This window comes from Empidonax traillii, unplaced genomic scaffold (assembly GCF_003031625.1).
Source record: "Empidonax traillii isolate 1590-97213 ecotype Southwest subspecies unplaced genomic scaffold, ASM303162v1 scaffold41:size1892772, whole genome shotgun sequence".
In the NCBI taxonomy this organism is placed as follows: domain Eukaryota; kingdom Metazoa; phylum Chordata; class Aves; order Passeriformes; family Tyrannidae; genus Empidonax; species Empidonax traillii.
Window position 1 is genome coordinate 1,710,051 of NW_020955234.1, and position 22,699 is coordinate 1,732,749.

Here is a 22,699-nt window from a genome sequence, read left to right on the forward strand (position 1 = left end):
AGTGCTGCTCAGTGAAACATGCAGAGCTTCTGGATAACAGACAAAACAAAATTAGGTGCTTTGTTGTTACCCATATGCCTAGAACTATGGATAAGAAAAGACTCGTCTCTTCTCTCCCTCGTCTCCACAGACCTTCAGTGCAAGGAGCAGGGGTTTGAAGAAGTTGGGTGAACACCTGAAGGGAGTCCAAGGTCTCCTTAGGTTTGTGCAATTCCTGGTGGGAGCAAAGTGATGTAACACCGAGCAGAGGCACTGTGCTAATGTGACTTTGGACCTGGGCAAAAGGATGAAAACCTGTGAGACAGCCTCTTGTCAGGAGCTTTCCCTGCAGTCCTCGAGACAGTCTGGCTGTATTCCTGAAAGACAGGTCATATCCTGCCAGGCATGAGAGATGCTGAGTGAGGGTGTACAGCCTGTGCTCTGCAGATCTGTCCTTTGAGCCTGTGCCCGTGAATACAGGAAGGACTCAGTAGGAAAAGTCCTTTATGCAGGTGTCTTCATATGGATGAGGAAAAAGAAAACCCAAGTTCCCTGCCTCTTCTTCGGTCTTGCCCTTAGAAATGCCTCCCATGGTTGCCACCCCTTTCCTGGGAAGCACAAACCCCTTCCCTCTGAGGGGCTGTGGATTGGAGGCAGTGAGTGCTGGCAGCAGGGCAGTCCAAAGAGCCAAGTCACCTCTGAGAACAAGAGAAGGGTATAGGGATGATACCTGCGAGCCCCGTTGTGTGCCCTGGTGCTCAGGAAGGGATGTTACTAGAGAGCTCTAACAGATGAAGCTCTGATGAGCAAATACAGGTTTCAGACATATTTTCCACCTACCCAAGCTGGCCCTTACTTTAATAGAGGCACCGGGAGGAAATGTGCATTTGTACCTTCTGCAACTGAAAATGTGGCCCCAAATTCTGAATTGCTGGTTTATCTGCCCTGTCTGATGGGTAGAGATGGAAGCACACATCGCCTTCTGTCCGTGTTGGAGGCTCCTGTGGCAAGGTGGACAGGATGCTTGAGAAGGCTCCCCAGAGCTCAGTCCACCTGTGCTGTAAAGTCACTACCTGTCCTGTACTCGGGCATGAATTTCAGGCTGGGTGCTGTAGCTTGCAGTCTGCCCCCAGATGTGTATTAATTATTTATTTTCCTCCACGTGCTGGCAGATGGTTGGAAGAAGAGTCTGCCAAGCATAGTGCATGCTTGAGGGCAGTGATTTTGAGGCACGTTGTTGAGATTATCTGATGTTTCACATTTTCTGTAATTTAGTGTGTGTGTGTGTGTGTGTGTGAAGGGAGTATTTAAAACTTGTAGACAATAGTTTGCTGGGTTGCAGGGAATGAAACCCCTAATGAATAGTCCATTGTTTACATCCATTTGAGGCTGTTTCTTTGCTGAATTAGTGCCATGAAACATAGCTGCAACTCTGTTGTTTTTAACTCCCCTTTCCTTACCCATCCCCCTTCCTATTCCTTATGGTTGCTAAATCCTGCTGTTATCTTCTCTACACAAGTTTCCAAGCTTCATTCTCTTGTCTTGATTTCCCTCTGCTTAAACCTCCTATCCAAACTGGGTCGTCTTTTGCTCCTAGAGTGGTATACTTTCCCATTCTTGGCCTCTTGGACTCACATTTCAATCATTATTTTTATCCAGATGAATGTGGGAAAAGAAAAAAAATAGCACCAAAACTGTTTTCTGCTGCGACAGTCAGGTCTAGATCCCCCTCTTCCCTTTACCTTTCCCTCCCCACCTCCTTGTTTTGGAGCTCTTTCTGTGCCAGTTGGCAGCTGTGTATATCTGTATAATTATTTTATGTCATATTTGCCTGCAAGCCCCCTGCCCAGTTCCTAACCCTTATCTTCCTCTCCGTTCAGGAAGCGTCCGCCCTTGCTCTCTCTGTACTGCTCTGTTCTCTGATCTCCCTGCCTTCTTCTGGTGACCCCCACAATTCCAGGTAGCTGCCTTTCCCCCTCTTTAAAAAGATAAGTGTGTCTTTTTGGCAGAACTTTAAGCTTTCTTTTTTCTGTACTAAGTTCGTAGTTGACCCTTTTTTTTTTTGCAAATTGATGCTGAGTAGCTGTTTACCTGATTGACTTGCAGCAGTGATTGCTCAGACTGATGCATACCACACTCTGGAACTGTTTCTTCTCTCTCCAACCCTGATTTATAGATAACTGGAAAAGGGAATTCTTGGCTGCCCTGTTTTGAAAACTGTTACGCCACAGAAAAACTCATTACATGAGCACAGCACCTGATATAAAAAAGCTCTACTCAGTTTTCTGGTTTTCCCCGTTAAAAAAAAAAATAAATAAAAAAAGACTTCCCTTAATATTTAAACAATAATTTCCTTCAAATTATATTTAAGGGATGGAGGCACAAAGGCTTGCCTGCTCTTCCAGGAGTTTCTGGAAGTTGGAACTGGGGAGTTTTTCACAATCAATAGAGGGAATGGGATATTTTGGAGAGGTTTGTTGGATTATTTCTTTTTCTGGATAGGCAATGTGCACATGCCACATAGTACAAACCAACCACATCTCTGTTGGCTTTGTATGCACAGACCAAAGTACTCGGACAGGTAACTGCAGAGAATTCCCTATGGCTGAAGACATCAGAAGGCTGGGAGGGTTGGAAGGCCCCAAAGATTTCAAGAAAGTAGGTACAGACCAACTGAGAGTCTCCTTAATTAAAGGAGTGCTGTGCATTTGTGCAAATCAAGTGCAGTTGCTTCCCTTTTCTCACAACCTCTGTGGGATGCCCTCTGGGCTGCAACTTGAGGGCAGTGGTGTAAATTTTGAAATACTGTCTGTAAGTGTAGGACAGTGCTGGTGTCCTTTTGGACCAGTGGAGCTGCTCTGAAATATGGCAAAATCATCAAGTGACGAGCAAACCAACAATGTTTCAGCCCAGTGCCAAAGAAAATCCTGCAAGAGGGAGAATTGTCTGTGAAAATTTACCCTGTTGCTACGGAGCTTGTTTGGTTGCGTAGATCATGTGAGTGTGGAATGATTTAAGAAATACTTCACTTGGTAAATGAACAGGGAGTGTGTTTGTGCCCGTTACAGGACAGCTTCTATGTGCATAAAACCTGAGACACCTGGAAGTGGTGCTGAGCAGGTACTGTCTGTTAATGGTCAGGCAGAGACAAAGGTTGTTTTTGAATGAATGTGCTTGTTCGAAGGCCAGGGAGGAGTGAAATGCCTCTATGTCTTTAAAGCATTTTTCCTTCTTGATGCCGTATACTGTTAAGGAAACCAGATTGTGGAGACACAGGCAGCAAAATTTGCTGCTTCCCACGGTGGAGATGCTTTCTCCTTCTTACTTCCACTTCAGATTGATGTTAAGATCATGAGGCTGTGACACTGCTTTTGGTTCGGCCTCTGAAAACACAGAGCCAATGCACAGAATTTAGGATCCATTCCTGACTTTCTTGCGGTGCTTTACTCCTCTTGTTCTGTCCCTCACTACACATTGCACACTCCTCCCAACCCAAACTTCTTAGCCCAGAAATAGGTCACACACCACCACCTGGACAACAGGCTGTCGCTTGCGTCATGGGCTTGGCGTGACGTTGGCGAGCCACGGATTGGGATGTGTGAGTGCCTGGAGAGCGGGACCGGCTTCTCCAGGGAGCGGGATGTGAGAACACCCCTTGTGATACCTGGCCTTTGGAGGTGACAGGGGAGAGGACACTGTTTTCAAAGGGAAAACAAAACAAAAGGTATAAGCTAACTGCATCAGCACAGGGGTGTTCTGCTGGTTGGCTTGGATGATTTATAATGGTTCTACAGAGCTTTGTCACCTTTATGCTGACTCGTTCCGATGCTGCCCAGAGGTCAGCCCGTTGGCCTGTGAAAAATGAATTGTCCATCTCTGTGGCTTTTCCTGGTGGCCACGGTACTGGGGCTGTTGTCAGTCCTACTTTTGAGCTCAGCTGGGGGCTGGAGGCCCGCCCAGGATATTCATTCAGCCTCTCAGCACTGGTGATTTAACTTTGGACATCCTTTAAAAGTGACCCTTTGCAGGGCATATACAAACCTCCTTTTTACTTAGTGGGCAGAAGAGCAGCAGTGCCAACAGTCGGACTTGTAGCCTTTGCTCAAGAATGCAATTTCTTGTCTATGTGGTTACTTTGGGAAGCTCCCAGGAAAGGAGCACTCTTCCAGTTTTTTTCAAACGGGGTTAGGATGGAGTAACAGGGCCAGTTACTGCAAAAGATTAGCTGTAAAGGGGGTAGATATAATGGAATTAGCAGCAGAGACAGAGGTCTCTGCGAGCATGCAAATGTTTTCATAGGAGACATACCTTGTGCTTCTTCCTGAGAAGTGCTGAGAACAAATTGTCACTGAAATGCAAAATGCAGTCAGTCTGTTTTGGGTTGAGGCAAAGAAATGAGGGCCCTGTATAGCCTGGAGAAATGTGTATGAATCTGCGTGGGGAAAATTCACCTTAATTAGATGGGTCAACAGATCCTGTTTCTCCTGCTCCTTCCACGGTTTGAAGCATTCAGTCTAGGAAACGCCTCCTGAACTCGCCCACCACTGCCCTGACGGAAGGCCTGGCACACTCACCTGGAGTCCTTCGTGCCGTATGGCTGGATGTCACTGACACCTGGATCATGACCTGTTTGTCTGGACGGACAACTTCAGCCTGGGAGGGGAGCCCAGCACATCCCATGCCCGCCACACACCGTGTTCCTTAATGCTGCTTCCCGGCAGCTGGCTGGGTTTTGGCATGGAGAGGATGGCGTCTCTCCCGATGCCAGGGGCCGCATCCCCTCCTCTCGTTCTGGGGAGCTTGTGGTGCTGCTGTGCTGAGCAGTGCTTCTCTCTGAAAGTTGCTTAATAGACATGCTTAGGCTCTGCTTTATCTTGACAATACACCCTTTTCTTGAGAGAAATGAGAAGTTTCAATTTCAGTCACTAGCCTGTTTTTCATTAACCTGTTTTAGTCAGCAAGTCATGGCTTTACTGTGCCAGTCTCTCAAACTGCCACTTGTGAGCCTAACGAGGTGGAGCAAAACTCCTGTCCTCTGCAGAAAATGCACAGAGAGAAGAGACAGTTTTACCCCAAACGTTAGAGGAGACTCGGTTAAATTAACGCTACAGTAAATGTAAAATGTTTTTAATTTACGGAGTACTTTCAGCCCGAAGTTGGGGACAAGGGGAGCAAAGGAGGGGGAAGGGTTTGGATTGAGGTTAATAAACCTTTTAAAACTTTTGACTGAATCTTTTATTCAGTGTTTGTATAACTCAGTTATCTGCTAGTTAATACCAGTTATTTTGATACCTCTCCAGAGCCAATACATGGCAGACCTTCAGCCCTGTTGGGTATTTGTGCTACAGCATATTTAATAGCCATGACAACAATTCAACAATTGTATAGAAGCCTCCCCTCCCTGTCTGAGTGTTGCAGGCACCAGAGTGTCTCCATTGGAAAACCCCTAAACACACAGTTTCAGCCAAAACTGGTTTAATGATAGTCTACTGAGAGCTTGACAGGCTTTTTTTTTTTTTTTTTGTTAAAAAAAGGGCACTTTTCCCCCTTTCTTCCCCCCCCCCCCAATTTTTTTCTTAACTTCTTCGCCTCCTTTGTGAGAGCTGCCGCCGTAAAAAACACAAGGCAAATTAAAAAAAATAAATTGCTTTAAATCGCTTAACAGGCTTGATGAGACAAAGCCTGGTGTGTTGGAGTGGCTGCAGGGAGCTCTGCGGCTGCTTTTGTATGATTTCAGAGGTGAATTTAGATGGCTGGAAGATAGATGGGTGCCAGATGCAGTTTGACACAGATTCCGGCAGCTGCTCCTGCGCGAGGTTTCATTAGCGGCGAGTCCGCCCGGCAGCAGAGCTCCGGCGAGGCCCCCAACGCTGAGCCGGCAGCGAGAACACTGAAACAATACAATATTCGCTAAGTGATTTTAATCTGGGAGATTAAATGACACCCAGTTGGTTTCCCGACTTAGAAAGCCAGCGCAGTGTAAAGCTGTTCGTGGCACTCGCTCTTACCCAGGCCCTTGTCACATATATTTACGTTGAGAGTGCTTTCCTGAGCCCCCCCCCACCCCCACCCCCAACACTGAAATGGGAAGAGAAGGGTTGGTTTTGTGTCGCAGTCATATTTTTCCATCCTAACTGTATAATGTGCTTTTAACTGCAACAGGAAATATTGGCCTCACTTCAGCAAATGCTTACATTGGACCGAAGTGCTCGCGTGCTCCTGCTAAGCACAGGCGAGACTGTTTGAAAGATTAGGGCCACGGTCTGTAAAGAGAACGGCCTCCTTTTTAGTAAATGGGCAAGTCCCAAAATCAGGAAGTCATTGGTATTGACAGGCTTGGGCAATTGGCTTTGGTTTTAAGTGAACCAGCATACCTCGATGGATGACTTGATAGATATGGTGGTGGACCTGTTGTTCTCCAGGCAGATTAAGTTTTTTATTTGTGGAGGTACACTTAAGTTTGGGATTTGGTGAAGGAAGAGGAAATGTAATCAAACTTACTTGCAATACAACCTAGGCGGACTGTGGCTAAAGATTCTTCTAGGGGGACTTTGTGGGACTTTTTGCGAACCGTTGCTGTGGCACACTTACTGTGTGGTTATTTGGGCTTTGTATGAACTTTGTGTATCTCTGATTGCTTTAGAAAGTAAATCCCTGACTTAAAAAAAAAATGTTTTTCCTCTGGTAGTTGGGAGAAGGTAAACAGGGAAGTAAGCAAACAAAATCTCTTTTCTTTCTTATGTGCCACCTGAGTTTTGCCTTTACATATGTAACTGCTGATGACAAACTACTCTCTTCACTTTGAGTCATTTACTGTCCTCACAGTAAGCAAACAAACTAGCTTTTTCTTTTTTTTCCCCTCCAATAAATAAGCAAGTTGGATGTGTATGGGCTGCTGCCTTTGGATCTCAACTGTTGTTAGCTTGTGCCTGTTACATCTGTGTCTAGATGCCTTTGGTAAGTACCCCATGCACGGCTTCAATTAAGCTTTCTATATCGAGAAAGTATGCCTTAATTTATCAGGTTAAAGATATCTCTGTTACATCAATTTGTTCACAGTGTGTTGTGACCTAATCAACTGGGGATGTAAGCCATTTCATGAGGAGTAATTACTCAACAACAAAAAATGTCTCTCTTTCCTAATAGCCGTGAGTGACTTGGCTAATTGGAATCCATTTCGGTAGTGGCAGGTCAGCAATCAGGAGGTGGCTTTCCTGGCTGGCTTCTAGGTGGGAGGGGGAAGCTGAAACACAGAGCTGTGGTTTCCCGAGGTCGCTGTGGGAGCTTCCCTGCCATTCATATCCATGTCTGTGTGCTGAGTGCGGGGTGTCCTCGCACTCCCCTTCACCACTGAAGCTGTGACAGTGCTTGGTCAAAACCCTTCCCTGGATATTTTTGAGGGAAGGAATTCGTGAGTGGGTTGGAAATGCCAGATCTGCTTTCAAAGACTTGCAAAAGAGTTCTGGTGGTGTTAATCATTACTGGGGCTAGGGGGCTGCAGGGATGTTATCATGTGACAGATCTTCTCTTTTGCCTGGCTAGGCCTTGGTCAGGAGATGATGTGAAGTTTCAGGATGATGGCTCGTTATGTCTCTACTTGGATTAATTTATGACTGTGACAGAGCACTTTTTGTATTCAGTGCTATATCACTTAGGAACATGGGCTCCCAGTCTTGCTAGAGGTGCCATGCTGAGGCATTTTAGATGACCCCACTAGTTGCTGTCCTGTTTTTCTACTTCACCAAGAGATAGATCACTAAGGTGCATTCTGATTTTTTTTTTTCCCTCCCCTCCTTGGCTTCAAACCTTGCTGAGAGGGAGGTGGAGAGGAAAATCCTCATGAATTAACATTATTTCCCTGGTGGGCTTTGCTGCCATTTTATCTAATTACGCCTGCTGTTTTCCAGATCACATTGTAAGCATTTGCATGAAGGGGCTTTCACTTACCTCCTCAAGTAAATTAAATAACAGCCCTTAGGCTGGGCTGACAGCATAATGCATTTTCATGTGGGAGATCAACAGCTCCCATACCTTGAGATGGGAAATGCTGAAATGACAGGGAGGCTCTGTGCTTTTGTCTGGAATTAGGGCAACTAAACTGAGTTAGGGCTACTTTGAAAACACCTGCTGCTGGCTCTTGGGGTGTGTAGGGGTCAGTAGGAAGACAGGAACACATGGGAATCTGCAGAGGGCCACCGAGAACAGACTCGTGAGGATTCACAAGCTACGTGCAAGATGTGCAGGAAAGCCAGGGAAAGCAAGCCTGTTGTCAGCAGGTTTAAATGCACAGCCCTATTGGAAAGCGTGAAGGGATCTGCAAACCGTGAAAGATTGGAAGCCACGGACATAAAGCAAATGAGAGGTGCAGGCCCTGCCCTGAGGATGTTTACAGCATGACTTCGTGGATGAGGAAGGCTGGACTTGTGCGTTGAGCACTCTGGAAATCAAAACACACGGCCTTGACTTTCATTTCCACAATAAGCCATCCCGTAGTTTCCCTGCGCTTCATTTCTTCAATTTGCAAAATGAGGCAGTAGCCCGTCTGCTGAAATGACAGTCCGCTGCTTTTTTTGCCTGACCCGTTAACTCCCAACGAGTATCCAGCCTCGGGAACTGTCCTCCTGCAGTGTTTCAGAGCTCCTAGAGCCCTGCGTGATAGCAGCCTCATGGGATGACCCGGTTCCGTCCCAGTCATGTGGGTCATACATCAGAAACGTACACCAGCCCTTCCCTGGCTGTGGTCACTCTTCTGTTCCTTTGATATAGCTGAGAGTTTCTGAAGAGGAGAATGGATCAGAAGCAAATGACCATGAGGAAGTGAATTTCTTCAGCTCCTGATCAGCCCAGGCTTGTCCTGGCAGGAAAGAGGATGTTAATGGGAAGGCAGACAGAGAAACTCCACCTCCCCCAGCCATTAGGCTTGGGACAAGCCTGGGGTGACCCAAAATTCTGGTGCCCCTGTGGGTTCTTTCTTTACAGGACACTTAAGTGTGCCTGAACTGGGGACATGCTGGCTGATGAGCTGCATGAGTGAGAGCACTGAGTGAGTGAGGAAGAGAAGTAGATGGACCTCTACAGCAAACAGGGAATTTAATCTCTGCTCTGGCTTCCTCATATTGGTCATGAATGAGGGTCAGCAACAGGAGAGGCTGCTTAGCTTAGGGGGGGTGTGTCTTATGCAAGGCTCCCCACCACACATTTCCTATAAAGGAAGAAAGATCATGTGTGGTGTCTTAGTTCACTGTAACTGTCGTGACAGCGACCCTCTCAGTATCCTACCTGTAATGTTGAACTACCTTCTAGCTTTTGGTGCTAATTCTTTTTTCCCTGTGTCACTGGTTAGGGATTAAGGAAATCATGCAGATCACTAAGATCTGCTTGAAGGAGTCTGCAGTGACTCACTTTTGTCTGGGGATCTTTGCTGAAGAAATGCTGTTGACTTGTTTTTCTTCCGAAAAAATCAAGTTTTCTGTTCCATCAAAACATAGTTCCAGGTTGAAGGTGGAGGAGAGCTAGAAATGTTAGTGCGATGGGAGCGTAAACACATTTTAACTTACGCGTTAAAGCATCTTGGCTCTTCAGAGTAACCGGAGAACTACTTTGCGATTCATTTCTGTGTCTGAGATGAATTTTGAATGCCAGCGAGATAATGAGATTTATCAAATAAAAAGCCTGTCTTTCACTTTGTTCCAGCTTGGCCTTATGCCTCAAATACATGGAGTTTAGCTCAGAAGCAGCTTGTAATTTGTATCACAAAACCACCGGGTGTAATTCATGATGGATGGTGGCCACTGGGTGAAGGGAAGTTCGCAGTTGGGACGTGCTGACATTTGTGCCTGGTCGAAGCGACTGCAGAGTACTGGGGACAAGTGAATGGTCACTACAGGGTTACCGTGGGAGAGGCTGGGGAGGTGTTTGCCTTTATAAATCAGGGATTCAGGTTTGATGTCAATCAGATTTTAGCATGAACGTGCATGATGCAAGACACAGTGCTGCTTTTAACACGTATGGGGAGATGATTCAGGACTGATACAGCTGCTTCAGTGATCTGGTAGTATACATCCCATTATCATTGTTCACTCACATTATTCACTGTTAGAAAGCTTTCTAACAATTCACGATGTTTCTCAAGCTCTCATCCCCTCCTCTCTCTTTCTAAAAAAATTTATTTAATTTTATTATTATTATTCAGATTCCTGCTGTACACATCCCCCAGGCAGGTGGGAGGGGGAGTTGGTGGGTGATGACTTGGCTTTGTTGGAACTTCATTTAATGCAGGGTGGGGGCAGAGAAAATGAAGCTAAATTACGCAGATCCTGAAGGCACAGCAAGTGTGCTACATCACTTGTGAGCATGACTAGAACTGAAAATGAATCACAGCCTTGTTAGACACTGTATGTGTCAGTGCATGTGGGCAGAAATATCATTCAGCGAGAGAGAGAAAAAGACAGAGAGACTACATCTTTTAAAGTGTGCTGGTCCCACTGAAATCGTTGTAGTATTTAACCTAATGGGTGAGGGCTGGGAAACAGTGGGACAGCTGCTCTAGGATACTTTGCCTCGTCGATTTTTATTCCTTTCTGAAAGTTCAAAAGGAGTCCAGACCTCTCAGCAGTGGCGTCTATTTTCTAAACCAGAAAAGGCTGTAATTGCGAGTTCAGGTTTGCACCCACTGCCGAGGACTTTATAATGCAACCACCAACTATTCTGGGCTGGACTTGAGTGTGGAGTTGCTTCAGCCTGTGTGTTTATTGTGCATTAGGAAGCAAATTTGATTTGCTCTTCCTGTAAACTTTTGATGGTGCACGTGTACACGAACACACAGCAACACACGTGTGCACAGGGAGCCACTTCACATATTCCAGCTACAAAAATCCAGTCTGGAACTGTAAACCCTGGTTCTTGCAGCTGCATAATTCAAACAAGATTAATTTCTAAAATGGAAATTGGTTTTACAGGTGGGTTGCAATGTGACAAAGCCACATAAGGTGATTTGATGGAGAGATGCTGGAATCAGCTGGCCACTAAAATCTGCTGCATCCATGCTTATGTTCCAAAAGATACTTGCCACAAATCATAGCCCCGTTCCTCAAGAAGCTCTCCCACCTCCTGCAGGGATCTATCCGTGGCAGCTAACAGGCAGCAGCCATCTTAAGATTCCCTCCTCGGCACACCAAAACCACACTTTCTCAAAGCCAGATGGAATTAACCAGTGTATTCTTTCAGGGAATTTGGTTGGGCATTTTTGGGTGTTGTGCTTGGTGTCTGTGCTCAGTCATTGGCCCATGTTCCGTTGTGTAATTTAAAAGCTGATGATTTAGACACTAACCTGTGTTTTTAAAAAGTGGCTGGAGATGTGTGGTTTCTCCTTCATCCCCCTCCCACAGACCAGGTGCTTTGTACTTTCTGAACATGAAGTGGTTTCTGAACGTTGTGAAGGATGTAAACTGTTTGCAGCTGAGAACACAACAGTGCACCTCCCCCTGAAAAAAAAAAAAAAAAAGAAAAAGGAAAAAGGGGAAAAAAAAAGATAAACCCCCCACCATCTGAATTTTTAAAATCCTGGTCATCGTGTGGCATTCCTAGAATGTCCTTACTTATTAAATGAAATAGGAAAAATGGGAATGGCTTGTGATTTTCCTGCTCTTAATGTAACTTTTTTGGGGGGAGAAAGGCAAGGAAGGGATCCATACTCACGACAAGTTAAAAATAAGCTTTAATTACTTAGAGTAAGAACATGTTCTGAAAAGTAAAGATTTTGGACTTAATGTGCACGGAACAAAAGGCCGTTGTGAGCTATGTACGAGAGTTGCTGCGAGTTTGTATTCTGCCCTTTTTTTCTGTGGGAGTTATTTCCTGTTGTTGACTAGAGTTCTTTATTTAGAACCACCTAGCTACTGAATGACGGCTCGCTTGCAAGAAGAAAAAGTGTGATTAAAATTTTGCTGGGGCTTATTCCGAGATCTCCCCACTTCCATTTATTTAGGGGGGAATCTTTGCTAAATGAAAGGAAGAAGAGCTCAAAACAACAAATGCATTTCCTTCTCGTTATTTTGCCCACATCAGCCGTGAACAGCACGGAGCAAAAAAAGCTGTTGGGAGCCTGAGGTTCTTTCACCTGAACATCTCACGGAAGGCCGTGTTTCTCTAACAGAGGTGGTTTGGTTTAGGTTGTTCTGGTCTTAAAACTTAAAGAAACCCATCAAATGCCAGGCCTCCGTTTTTGCTGGTAGGAGCAATGCACCGATGTTCTTTCTGTGAACCCCACAACTAGAGTAAGGAGTGAGCACTTGCACTTTCCCAGCTGCTCAGATGAGAAAGAGTTTCCTCTGAAGAGTTCTGCCAGCAAACAGAGGTTTCTGTGTGCTAACCTGCTTGGGAATAGTATTTGGGTATGTGTGTGGAGTCCAATTATCAGCACTTTGACGCCTGCTTAACTCCTTTTGTTCTTATGGCAGGGGCTGAACATCCAGTAAGAGTAAAGGAAAACTGGCAGAGGAGCAGATTCAGGGGAAAAAGAAAAAGATATAACCTGAAAGATAACACTGTTGTTGTAGTAGGTAAGCAAGCAAAGCAAATGGGGTTTACTGTGACTTTTTTGCTTAGCAGGAATCACACTAGGAATGTCCCTTGGGTGTGGATGATTAGAAAATGCACTGGGGCATGAGGGATGACAGATGGACGGTCATCCCTCCGTGGCTTGGCTGGCCCCTCGCTGTGAGCCTCTTGCAGAGGGTGCTCCTTTCTGCCCAGTTACTACAAATAGGCTGATGCCTTTCTGTGCTCTACCTGCCTTCGTGGGCAGGTCCTTCACTCCACAGACAGTAGTTACGGCTCAGGACAGCCACTGGCATCTTTCCTTCCACAAATGAATGTGATAGAAACTGTCTTGTAAAGCTGAACCTCTCTGTAGGAAAGCGGATCCGTGTGGAAGAGAGGCGTTTAGGAGCCTTCTGCCCATCCCTTTCTTTTTTTTGTGGTTGGGAGAAGAAGCAGGGGAAGGCTCAGTGATTACACCTCATGTTATTTTCTGCTGCTGCTGTCCAGAGAATGGCCCGGACTCAGTAGCAGCACCATCAAAGGGGATGCAGCTCTTCCTCCTTGTTTCTTGGGTCTGCTCCTTTTCCTTGACTTACTCCCCTCTGTTATCCCATCAAGTTCTGTTTTGCTCCCTCACCAAGGCCAAAATTTAAAAGAAACAAAAAAGGGGAGAATTATTGCTTTTTTTTGAGAGAGCTGCTCATGGCTGTCACAGAGGGAGCACTATGCCACATGAAGCATCTTCTTCCCTAGCTCCGCGCCATCCTTGTCCACGACATATCTCTTTTTATTTTCCCAATTTTTTTTTTCTTTTCTACCCCGGCAAATGCCCACACATGCTGTGTCAGATGGGTGTGACCAGACAGGGGAGCCGCCTCTCCCCTCTTCCAGACCCCCTGCCACATTTCAAGGACATTAGCACCCCAGAGACACTGGGGGAGGAAGAAAGAGAGCGTTAAGAGGTGCGAAAGGAAGGGGAAGATGGGCTGTGATGATAAATGGTGAATTTTCAGCTTTTTTTCTTTGCCCTCTTGGTAGAACCTAAATGCTGGGTGGGTTTGCAGTGATTTAGTGTTTCATCTTTGCTTCAGAATACTAATTAGGTGTAAACCTCTTTTAGCCTTTGGCTAATGGTCACTAAAAATGAACAGCTTCCTTTAAAGCGAAAGAACAGTAAAAAAAAAGAAAAAAAGGTTAGAGGAGAATCTAAATTAATTTTTGCAGTTCCTTTTTTCTTCACAAAGATGAAATGTATTTCTGACCGTTACAGGGGTGGTTTTAGGTAGAGTTAAGAAATACAGACATCACCCACAGTCTGTTTACCTGCACATACAGTATGAGTATGAGCATGAGCTTCTGCTGACTCTTAGCCGTGCAAGCACAAGGGAATGTAGAGAGACGAAATGAATCATTACCACAGGCATAGTCACTGAAAGCATCTGATGCACTCATTCAGTCTTTTTTTTTTTTTTAATCTCCTCTTTGCACACAATATACGAAATAACACATTTTGTGAAGGGTTAAAACAGAAAGACTTGTGCATTCACTGCATCGACTCAATGAGTTCAGTTCTATATGATCTTCAATTATTTGTAGAGGAACAGAATGGCAGTGGGAGTTTATGCTGCTACATTTGATGTTCTTGTGCTAGGGTTTTTTTGCCAGCTCCTTTTTTTTTTTTTTTTTTTTTTTTTTTTTTTTTTTTTTTTTTTTTTTTTTTTTTTTTTTTTTTTTTTTTTTTTTTTTTTTTTTTTTTTTTTTTTTTTTTTTTTTTTTTTTTTTTTTTTTTTTTTTTTTTTTTTTTTTTTTTAAAGAAGTGGTGTAGGTCACTCAGTGTTTACTTAAAATTAGACCCTCAGAAACCTCTGTCTGAAAGGAGCACAGATAAACATTGTCCGTGAAAAATTTTGCACCTGGGACAGTCAGAGGAAGGATTTACAATTCCAAATTTGAATTAGTTTGAAAATGCCTTTATCTTATTTGTTAAGAGTCTAGAGGCTCTTAAGAAACTAGTTTCAAACAAGAGGCCCAAGCCCCCAAAACTGTGTAGGAGCATTTAATATGCTCTACAGGTTGTATTCCAGCCAGCAGAAGCAGCTCTAGAGGTGGGTGCATTCGTTTGGATGTTGGTGTATTAACTTGTGTTTTCGTGTAAGTAAGGGTTGAAATAGGTTGTTGTTGTTGTTGGCTTTTTTTTTTTCTTTTTTCTGGTAATGCATATGAGCACAAACAGGTTAAACTCCAGCGACATGGTTTTAAGTCCTGCATGCCATACTGCAGTGCTCTGTAACACCTCGAGCCACTGTACACTCTACATGGACACTGTAGCCACAACACCGTTTTGGTTGTGCCCTCCCAGCCTCCAACTCACTGCTGCTGTTGTACAGTGCTTTCATGCAACAAATCTGAGCAAGAACATCCACTTCTAGAAGCCTCCAGTCACCCCCACTGGTGGCCCCATTTGCTCTGTCAAGCCTTTGGCATCTCCAGCAGGGTTGAGCAGTGCTAAACATATTCCAACTTGCCCATGCAACCAGGCCTCTTTCCATGGTTTCAAGAGCGCTTAAGAAGAGTGCAGGGGGGACACGTGTGCTCCAGAAATTTATGTCCCCACATAGAGCTTTTTTAGGAGTAGCTTTGCTTCGGAAAAGGTTTGTGGCACGTGCAGCGCACACGGTAATCCAGACCAGTAGAGCTGCTCTCCCCTGGTGACCAAGGAGCAGGTGGTCCATCAGCACAAGGGACATGGTGGTGACCTCTGTATTGAAGCATGTGTGGCTTGCATGTTTGGCAGCCCCATGTTGTCAAGGTTTTCAGGCTCACGTTGGGTTTGTGCTCAAGGCTGGTGGGTGGCCCGAAGTCTTCTGGCTTGATTGCAGCGACATCTGTTTACACCGGTGGTTAATTAGGCCTGAAGACTGGCCATCTCTGTATTTTTCCCCATCATTTCTGTGGTTTTTTCTTGATTAGGAGTATTCCCTCCTCAGCTGTAAAACAGAGGCTTTGGTTTTATCTGCAGATATTTTTTTTCCCTCTTAATCCACTGGCCCCAGTATGAGATGAATATCAGGACATCAGCGTAGCCTCTCTCCAAAAAAGTAACCAAGTGTTCCAGAAAAGAATGACTTGTGCTTTTGATAGGGACTGCAGAGTGAGCACTGAAAGGGAAAGAAAAGCAGCCTAAAATTGTTTAAAACATGTCTCAGTGCAGAGTACAATTCACTGTGTCACAAGAAGCAAGAATTGAAAGGATAGACTGTTTCAGGAGCCTGTGTGCCGTACAAACAGCACCAGTGTGAACAGTCTGGCCTGGGCCAGAAATGAAGCACATCTTGCAGGTAATGCAGCCTGAATGGGATTTGGGAAAGAACATGGATTTTTATAAAAAGGCAAAAAGATGTGAGAAGACATGCAGCAATGTTAGGGAGCCCAAACTCTCCTGTCAGAGGACAGTCTTTCAGCTAGAGCAAGGATGATGCACACCAACAGTCTCCAGAGGACTGGGAGTGCACAGGGAATTACAGAGGGAGGGAGTCATCTCCGTGCATGAGGAATGCAGCAAAACCTCCTCTGACTAAGCCAGCTAATGCACACTGCATTTTTTTTTCTTTCCTGATAATCCTGTTCCATAATATTTCCTTAATAATTTAGTATGTGAAGAGTAGCCCTTTTGAAAAGCATCTAAATCACCAAATCTTACTTTCAGAAGAAACCTTACTACCCTTATCCTTCACAGGCGCTGGGGATTTTTATTGGGTATGGCTATTTGAGAGCTATCTTGGAGTTAAGGGTTGTTTGTTTTTTTTCTTAATTACTTAATGAATTTACCATGTGGCACAACCCTTGGTACTGCCAAGCAATAGCTCTCTATTAGTAGACTGTACAGGCCCAATCCTGTGTTACCAAAGGCAAAAGCAGTATTTGGGAACTGGACATTGTCGTTGAAATCTGTAGAAAGCTTAGAATAACTATAAAAAAAGGGGTAGTTTCACTCAGAATATTGATTAATGAGCTCCCTGGTTTTTTGCATCTCTGTTCATTTTACCCAAAGAAGATCAACTGCCCAACTGGACATATAATATATGATACTGCATTAGAACTAAGGCTGCATTTGGTCATACTCATTAATTAAACTGATTTCTCCTGTAGGGTTTTTTTTCCTAGAGAACTAACAGAGAATGATAATTAAGCATATTATGCATTCTAGGGAACGGTGTTTCTCCTACTGCCACAAAAACATTAAAGGAGAAAAACATGAACTAAAGCAGAAAATGAAGGGGGGGAGAAAGAGAGCTAAAATTGGAGTGAGAAGGGGTGGAGCATTCCTTCCTTCTGTTTTAACCCACTCCTCCGTGCCTTGGGACGGTGTGGGGCAACCTTGTTACAGTGGAAGAGTTGCACCAGCAAAAGGAGGAAAAAAAAGCCATTGAAATCCCAAGGAAAGCAGTTCAGCACACAGGTGCAGGTCCCTCCCTGCTCGTGTACAGGTGCAGACCACAGTAATGCCGCACCCCGGTTTTTTTAACTGAGGAGCTTGTTTTTATTTGTGGCTGGGCCTTGCATGAGAAGGGCCCTGCTCTGGAAGGTCAGTACTGACCCCTGAGCTGGTCTGAACGGAGATGGCACGAGGTCCTAGTGGTGTTTAATCCCACAGTGTGATTGTGGTGGGGAGAGCGCTGCAAACAAGCAGCTTTGGCTGTAGGCAGGCCCTTTGTTTAGCTTTCCCCAAGTTACCAGTGCTGAGGGGGATCTTTATTTGCAAAAAATTGCCTGCTCTGGGGGCAGCATTAGGTATTTACCTGCCAGCTCCTGAGTGCACTAAGGCAAAAACATCCAGGGAGAAAACGAAGTCCTGTTGTACAATTACCTGATGAAATCTCATAGTACTCGTGTGTGCTGCAATTAGAAAGAAAAAGGCCAAGGATGAAATTAGAAGCATAGGAAGCAGTTTACTCCCTTTTTTTCTTTCTTTTTTTTTTTTTTTAAATGTGAGGGATGCCAACATTCCAGCACACCAAACTTTGCTGCTCTTTCATGATTAGTACGTGTTTTGATGGGCAGAGATTACCTGGCAGTCTGTAGTATTTCTAATGAATTGCTTATGAAGCCCATGCCTCTTCCCCCCTCCCAATCTTTCCAGTCTTTGATTTCTGTTCATTTATTTATTTATCTATCTTCAAGGCAAGGAGGGGTTTTGAGTGATCTTCATGAGACCTGACCTCTTCAGTCAGACAGGCTTTGACCATCCTTGCTCCAAGACAAGGCTGCACTTAGACTGTGCCCGTAGTCCGCATCAGGTCAGTACTGCTGCAGAAGAACACAGCTTGGTTCCTTCTCTTTTAGCATGTTGTCTCCATGTGTGAGCAGGGCCTTTGTCAAGGCTACAACTGCACTGCTGCTTCTCCCCAGGAAGCCCTTGTGTGCATCCTTCAGAAACGGAATGTGTTTTGGGTGGCTCCTCCTTGCAGACATGTAGACTTCCCCCCTCCCCTCCAACTCCTGCAGGCTCTGGAAGCCTCTCCACAATTCCTAGCACAGTGTTCTGTAGCTCACTTGCAGGCTGTTTCTCTGTGCTTACTAACACGTTCAGGCAAACTGCGTTTGGCTCTTGCAGGCACCTCCTGGCCAGGTTGCTCCAAAGCTGCAGAGTGGAGTTTCTTGGCCAGAAAGGTCTCGTTAGATCAGCTGCGAGGCCATGTGAGCAGCAGTCGGCAGGAGGAATATTCACCTTGCGTAGCCCAGCCCTGGTCCCGCCAGGATGGAGCCTCTGCTGTGTGCGGAGCGTAGGAAGGAGCTCTATTCCTATCGACCCGTATCGTGACCTATGCTCAGCTGAGAGTGCAGCTGAGTGTGGATGCAGGTTGTACTAGTCGTGTCCAGAGAACAATCTGAGTTACAGCGTGACTGTGAACTCCTGCCAGGAAAGGCCTGGGAGAGTTACAGTAGGAGACAGAAGTGGCGGTGAGATTTGTCTTGTGCTGGTGTAAAATTGGAGCGACCTAGCAAAGCCAGGAGCGTTTAAAACTCGGATGACACAGGCTCAGGCTCTTCACTGCCGAGTACAGCACGGCGAGATCAGGGCTGTGCGTATCGGGGCTGGAGCCCAGCTGCTTATTTAGCAAATGTTTGTGGTCCTGCCTCTGGTGCCGGTGATAGCGTGCACACACCCAGGCACGGGGACTGTAAACCTGCTGCGGACTTTGAGCTCCGGAAGGCAGGCACTGCTCGGCTGGGCGCATCCACGGCGCGGTTACGCAAGGCCAGATCCTGCTGTGTTACAAATCCAGTGTAAAGGAGGGCAGAGTGTGGCTCTGAAATACAGTGAATCTGACTTGCGAGTTTTGCAAATATTCCGGGTGGCTTTTGAGTAGGCAGAGGCCTGCTGAACAGATACCACTCAGCCCCTCCCGAAGAGAATGAACCTTCTCCTTTTATTTAGTGATTTTTATTATGACTCCTTGCAATTTCGGGAAGAGACTTATTCCCCCCGAGCAGAAGGACCAAATTTCAGTGCCTTACTGCTGGAAAGTATCCAGCCAGGAGGGAATTCTGGTTTTAATGTTTGCCGGCTCCTGGGCGATTCGCAAATCACTTGTCAAAATTTAGTAAACGGTTCGTGAATGGCTTTGCAGATTGGTTCAGGGCTGTCTCTGTGCTGCAGACACCGGATGAGAGAGCCTGGATCTCCTCAAAGGAATGGCTGATAGCACCAGTGGAAGGGGAAAGGTGTGCTGAGGCCTCCGAACTGGGAGAGTAAAATGTCAGGTTTTAGGTCTGATGCCCTTTCCTCCCATTTTAGTGACTTCAGCAGAGTATTATCTGGAGTGCCTGGTGTTAAACATCAGTTAGATGGGGTTTTTTCGAATTACAGTTTTAAGAATCCATAAAATCATCATTTAATCTCCTTTTCTTTTGGCAGATTCACTGTTTGAATTGTTTGGAGTTATTTTTCCTATGTGGATTTTTGTCAGATACAATTTTCAGGTTAAGAAAGCCTTCCTTCTAAAACTATCTTTCTTTTCCTTTTCGGTTTTCTAACTGAAAACTGAACTTAATTTCTAAAAAGACCATCATCTTGATTGATCACAAATCATTACAGATCGTTTTGAGCATAATACCTAAACGAGTCGTGATATTAATGACTAATAATCGTCTTTATATTAGGTCTTAAAGCTTTATTGTCCCGAAGTACAACCGGTTTAGTGGAACATGAAAGGCTGGAACGATCAGAGATGCCGCTGGGGCTGCAGCCAAAACTGTAAGGTGTTTGAATCACCTTTAACAGAGCCGGCTGGGATTACAGCCCCTTTCGAAACACAATCATTGAGGTAACTTAAAATAATCGTCTTCTTTCCAGATAGCGCCTGGTGCCAAGCGCTCTCCCCCTGCCCCCAAGTCTTCGCGCGCTCGAACATCTCCGTTTGGCCTCATTTCTGTGCTTCGGTGGTATCTGCACAGCCCAAATTAGCAGCGAGGATTCCACGGACGGGGGCCGCTGCCTCCCTCGGCTCCCAGGTGAGCTCCCGGGGCGGGGGGCGGCCGCCAGCGCTCCGGGTTTTATCCCCACTCCCCCAAAGCCCCAGCTCTGCTTGGCCCGGACGGGGGCTGACCGGAGGTGGTGACGGTGGTGGTAATTTTGGGGCGGGGTACCGGGACGACCTGGGGGCCAGCCCCGCTGGCCGAGCCCCGTTCCCTGGCCGTGTCCCCGCCACCGGATAGCGGGGATACTTGTCATATTTGCGGTCGGGGCGCGCTGGCACCATCCTTTGTGCCGGCCCGGCGCTCCTCGGGGAAGCCCCGGCGGCTGCGGGGGCCGCGCCGCCCGCCCGGGGCCGGGGCACGCGTGGGCAGCGCGGGGAGCCGCGGGAGAGGGAGCGGGGGAGGAGGAGGAGGAGGACGAGAAGAAGGAGGAGGAGGAACGGGAGGGGGGGGGAGTAGGGGCGGGGGAGGAAGGCCGGGGCCGAGGCGGAGCTTTGACGCGGTCCGGAGGGTGAGGAGCTCGCTGGAGCCGCCCCTGTCGTCAGTGCTGGCGGCAAGTGCTGGGTGCCGGGGCTGGTGCCTCCTCCTCCTCCTCCTTCCCCTCCTTCTTCTCCTCCTCCTCCATTGTATAATGCTGCGTGATCGCAGCCGCCGGGGCAGAGCGGAGGCTTAAATCCTCACGCCGCCTGCTCCTGCCTTCTCCTCCTCTTCCTCCTCCTCCTCCTCCTCTTTTCCTCCTCCTCCGCATCCCACCCGGCCCCTCCCCGGAGCGGCGCGGCGAGGAGCGACATATGGAGCTGCTCTAGGGCGAGAGTTTCCGACCTCCCCCTCTCCATGCTTTAGTTCTCAGGTGGAGCTGCATGTGGTGAGTGGGGCTGGGGGGATGCGGGGGGGGCAGGGGCCAGCGACACCCCCACGCACCCCCCTCTGGCTTTGCGAGTCATCGGGGCTTGTTTTATCGCTACCTTTAAATTGGTGCCCGGGCAGAGGAGCTCGGGGCGGGGATCCTCCCCCTCTCCTCCGCGGAGGAGGGGGGGGGGGTTGGAATCGTGCTGAGATGAACAGAGGAGGGGAGAGCGGCGGAGTTGCCCTTAAAATACGTCCCCTTCCCCGCCGATGCGCGGGGATCCCGGGCCGAAGCAGGTGCGGGGAGCTGGAATACACTTTTTTAATCGAGGTGGCCGTGCCGGCCGCGCTCTCCGGAGCCGGGCTCCATCCGACACCGGGCGAGCGGCGCCACCGCGGTAAGTTCCGCTGAGCGCCGGGGAGCCCCTGGACACGGGGGGGCTGCAGCCTCGCCCCGCTCTCCCAGCAGGAGCGGGGGCTTCGGGGAACCCCGAGGAGTGTGCGCCGTGGTGCCGGGAGGGCTGAGAAGGACCTGGGGGAGACTTTCACTCCGCTGTGGCAAAGCTGACATATGGCTGGGCAGGACCCGGCTGGCCCCGCTGCCTGGCCCTCTCAGGGGTTGGTGGTAGGGCAGGGGATTAGCCTGTCTTTTCCCTGAGCGATAGCGCTCATGGGTCTTCCTTGGGAGCACCGCCAGCACGAGAAATAGGCGTCGGGGGGGGGGGGTGCTTTTGTGGGCAGGGTGGTTCATCTTTTGGAAGCGGTGGCGAAAAATACCTTTATTGGGATTTTTTTTCAGGGTGGGTGAGCGCTTGGAAAAAAAGTCCTTTTGCGATGCCGCTTTGATTTAGAGCGTTTGTTGCTTTACTCGTGTCGCGGTGTGGAAAGATAAGTTCTCCCTAAGCGTGAAAATAGGAGTACAGTTAGCTGCTGTCATTTCTTGCATTTTGTGAAGCACAGCTGGAAAAGCCAGGGCCACTTTTGTTAAAAATCTAGGAGAGGGATTGTGTGCTGTCCAGTGGGCCCCTTGGTGGCTGATTTACAGCCCTGGGTCAGCTGCCGGTGTAAAATAAAGCAAATCTGCCCATTTTATCTCCATCCGGGGGTGGGGGCTGTCAGCTTCTTTACCCGAACTTCAGTGCAGCACGCCAGAGCTGTTGCGTGTGGCGGCGTGTGCTCAGGCAGATCCAAAGCTCTCGGGAGCAGGAAAGTCCAGGCTTTTTCATCTCGTGCCTGGTGCAGTCATCGGGGTGACTCTCGCTGCCGTCAGTGGGTGCTGGATTTGGCCACCGTAGAATGTACTATTGCTCAAACAGCAGTGGGAGGGGGCTTGGTTACCCCAAACACCAGTTTTATGCTTGTGTCTCTCGGATGAGTAAACATTTGCCTATGTGTGTGAGCTGGAACGAGACTTTCTGCCTTTTTATCCTGATAATTTCGGGGTTTCATCTGCACAAATGAAGGTGCCCATGTCTTACGGACTTCTCACAGGGTACAAAATTGACAGAGGCACCTCAGTTTGGATCTTAAATGCACAGGAAGCTTTCACGTGGTGAAACAAGCCATAGAAATGAGTTGTGTTTTCTTAAAAGTTGTTGCTGCTTGTACTTCTCTTGATGTAGAAATTAGCCAGTTGATTTAGCAGGGTAAGTTGAAAGTAGCCCTCTCTGGTTGAAGTTAAAATGTGTACATTTTTACATAATGAGATGGTATCTTTGGAATCCGATTAAACATAATGAACTAGTGGTGGTGGTAGAGATAGGAGGAGGACTAGCAGTTTGTGCTGCCAGACAGGTATCTGAGAGAGTGTCCTTGGAAATACTTCCATTGTCCAGGCAAGTATTGCAGCATCTAA

General features: G+C 47.0%; 1 protein-coding gene across 3 annotated transcripts in view; it reads left to right on the forward strand.

The window, feature by feature from the left end:
- Positions 1–22,699, forward strand: part of SERTAD2 (SERTA domain containing 2) — an 80,701-nt gene that overhangs the window by 38,225 nt on the left and 19,777 nt on the right. Inside the window, exon 2 of one of the 3 annotated variants that reach the window (XM_027878435.1) lies at positions 19,877–20,034. Coding sequence is in view for 1 of the 3 variants with exons in the window: in XM_027878433.1 (XP_027734234.1) it covers positions 21,115–21,242 (128 nt within the window). In the remaining 2 variants the exon portion in view is untranslated. Of the gene's footprint in view, positions 1–19,876; positions 20,035–20,507; positions 20,864–20,977; positions 21,243–22,699 lie in introns of those variants that run through there. The other 2 variants (XM_027878434.1, XM_027878433.1) reach the window with 2 other exon arrangements.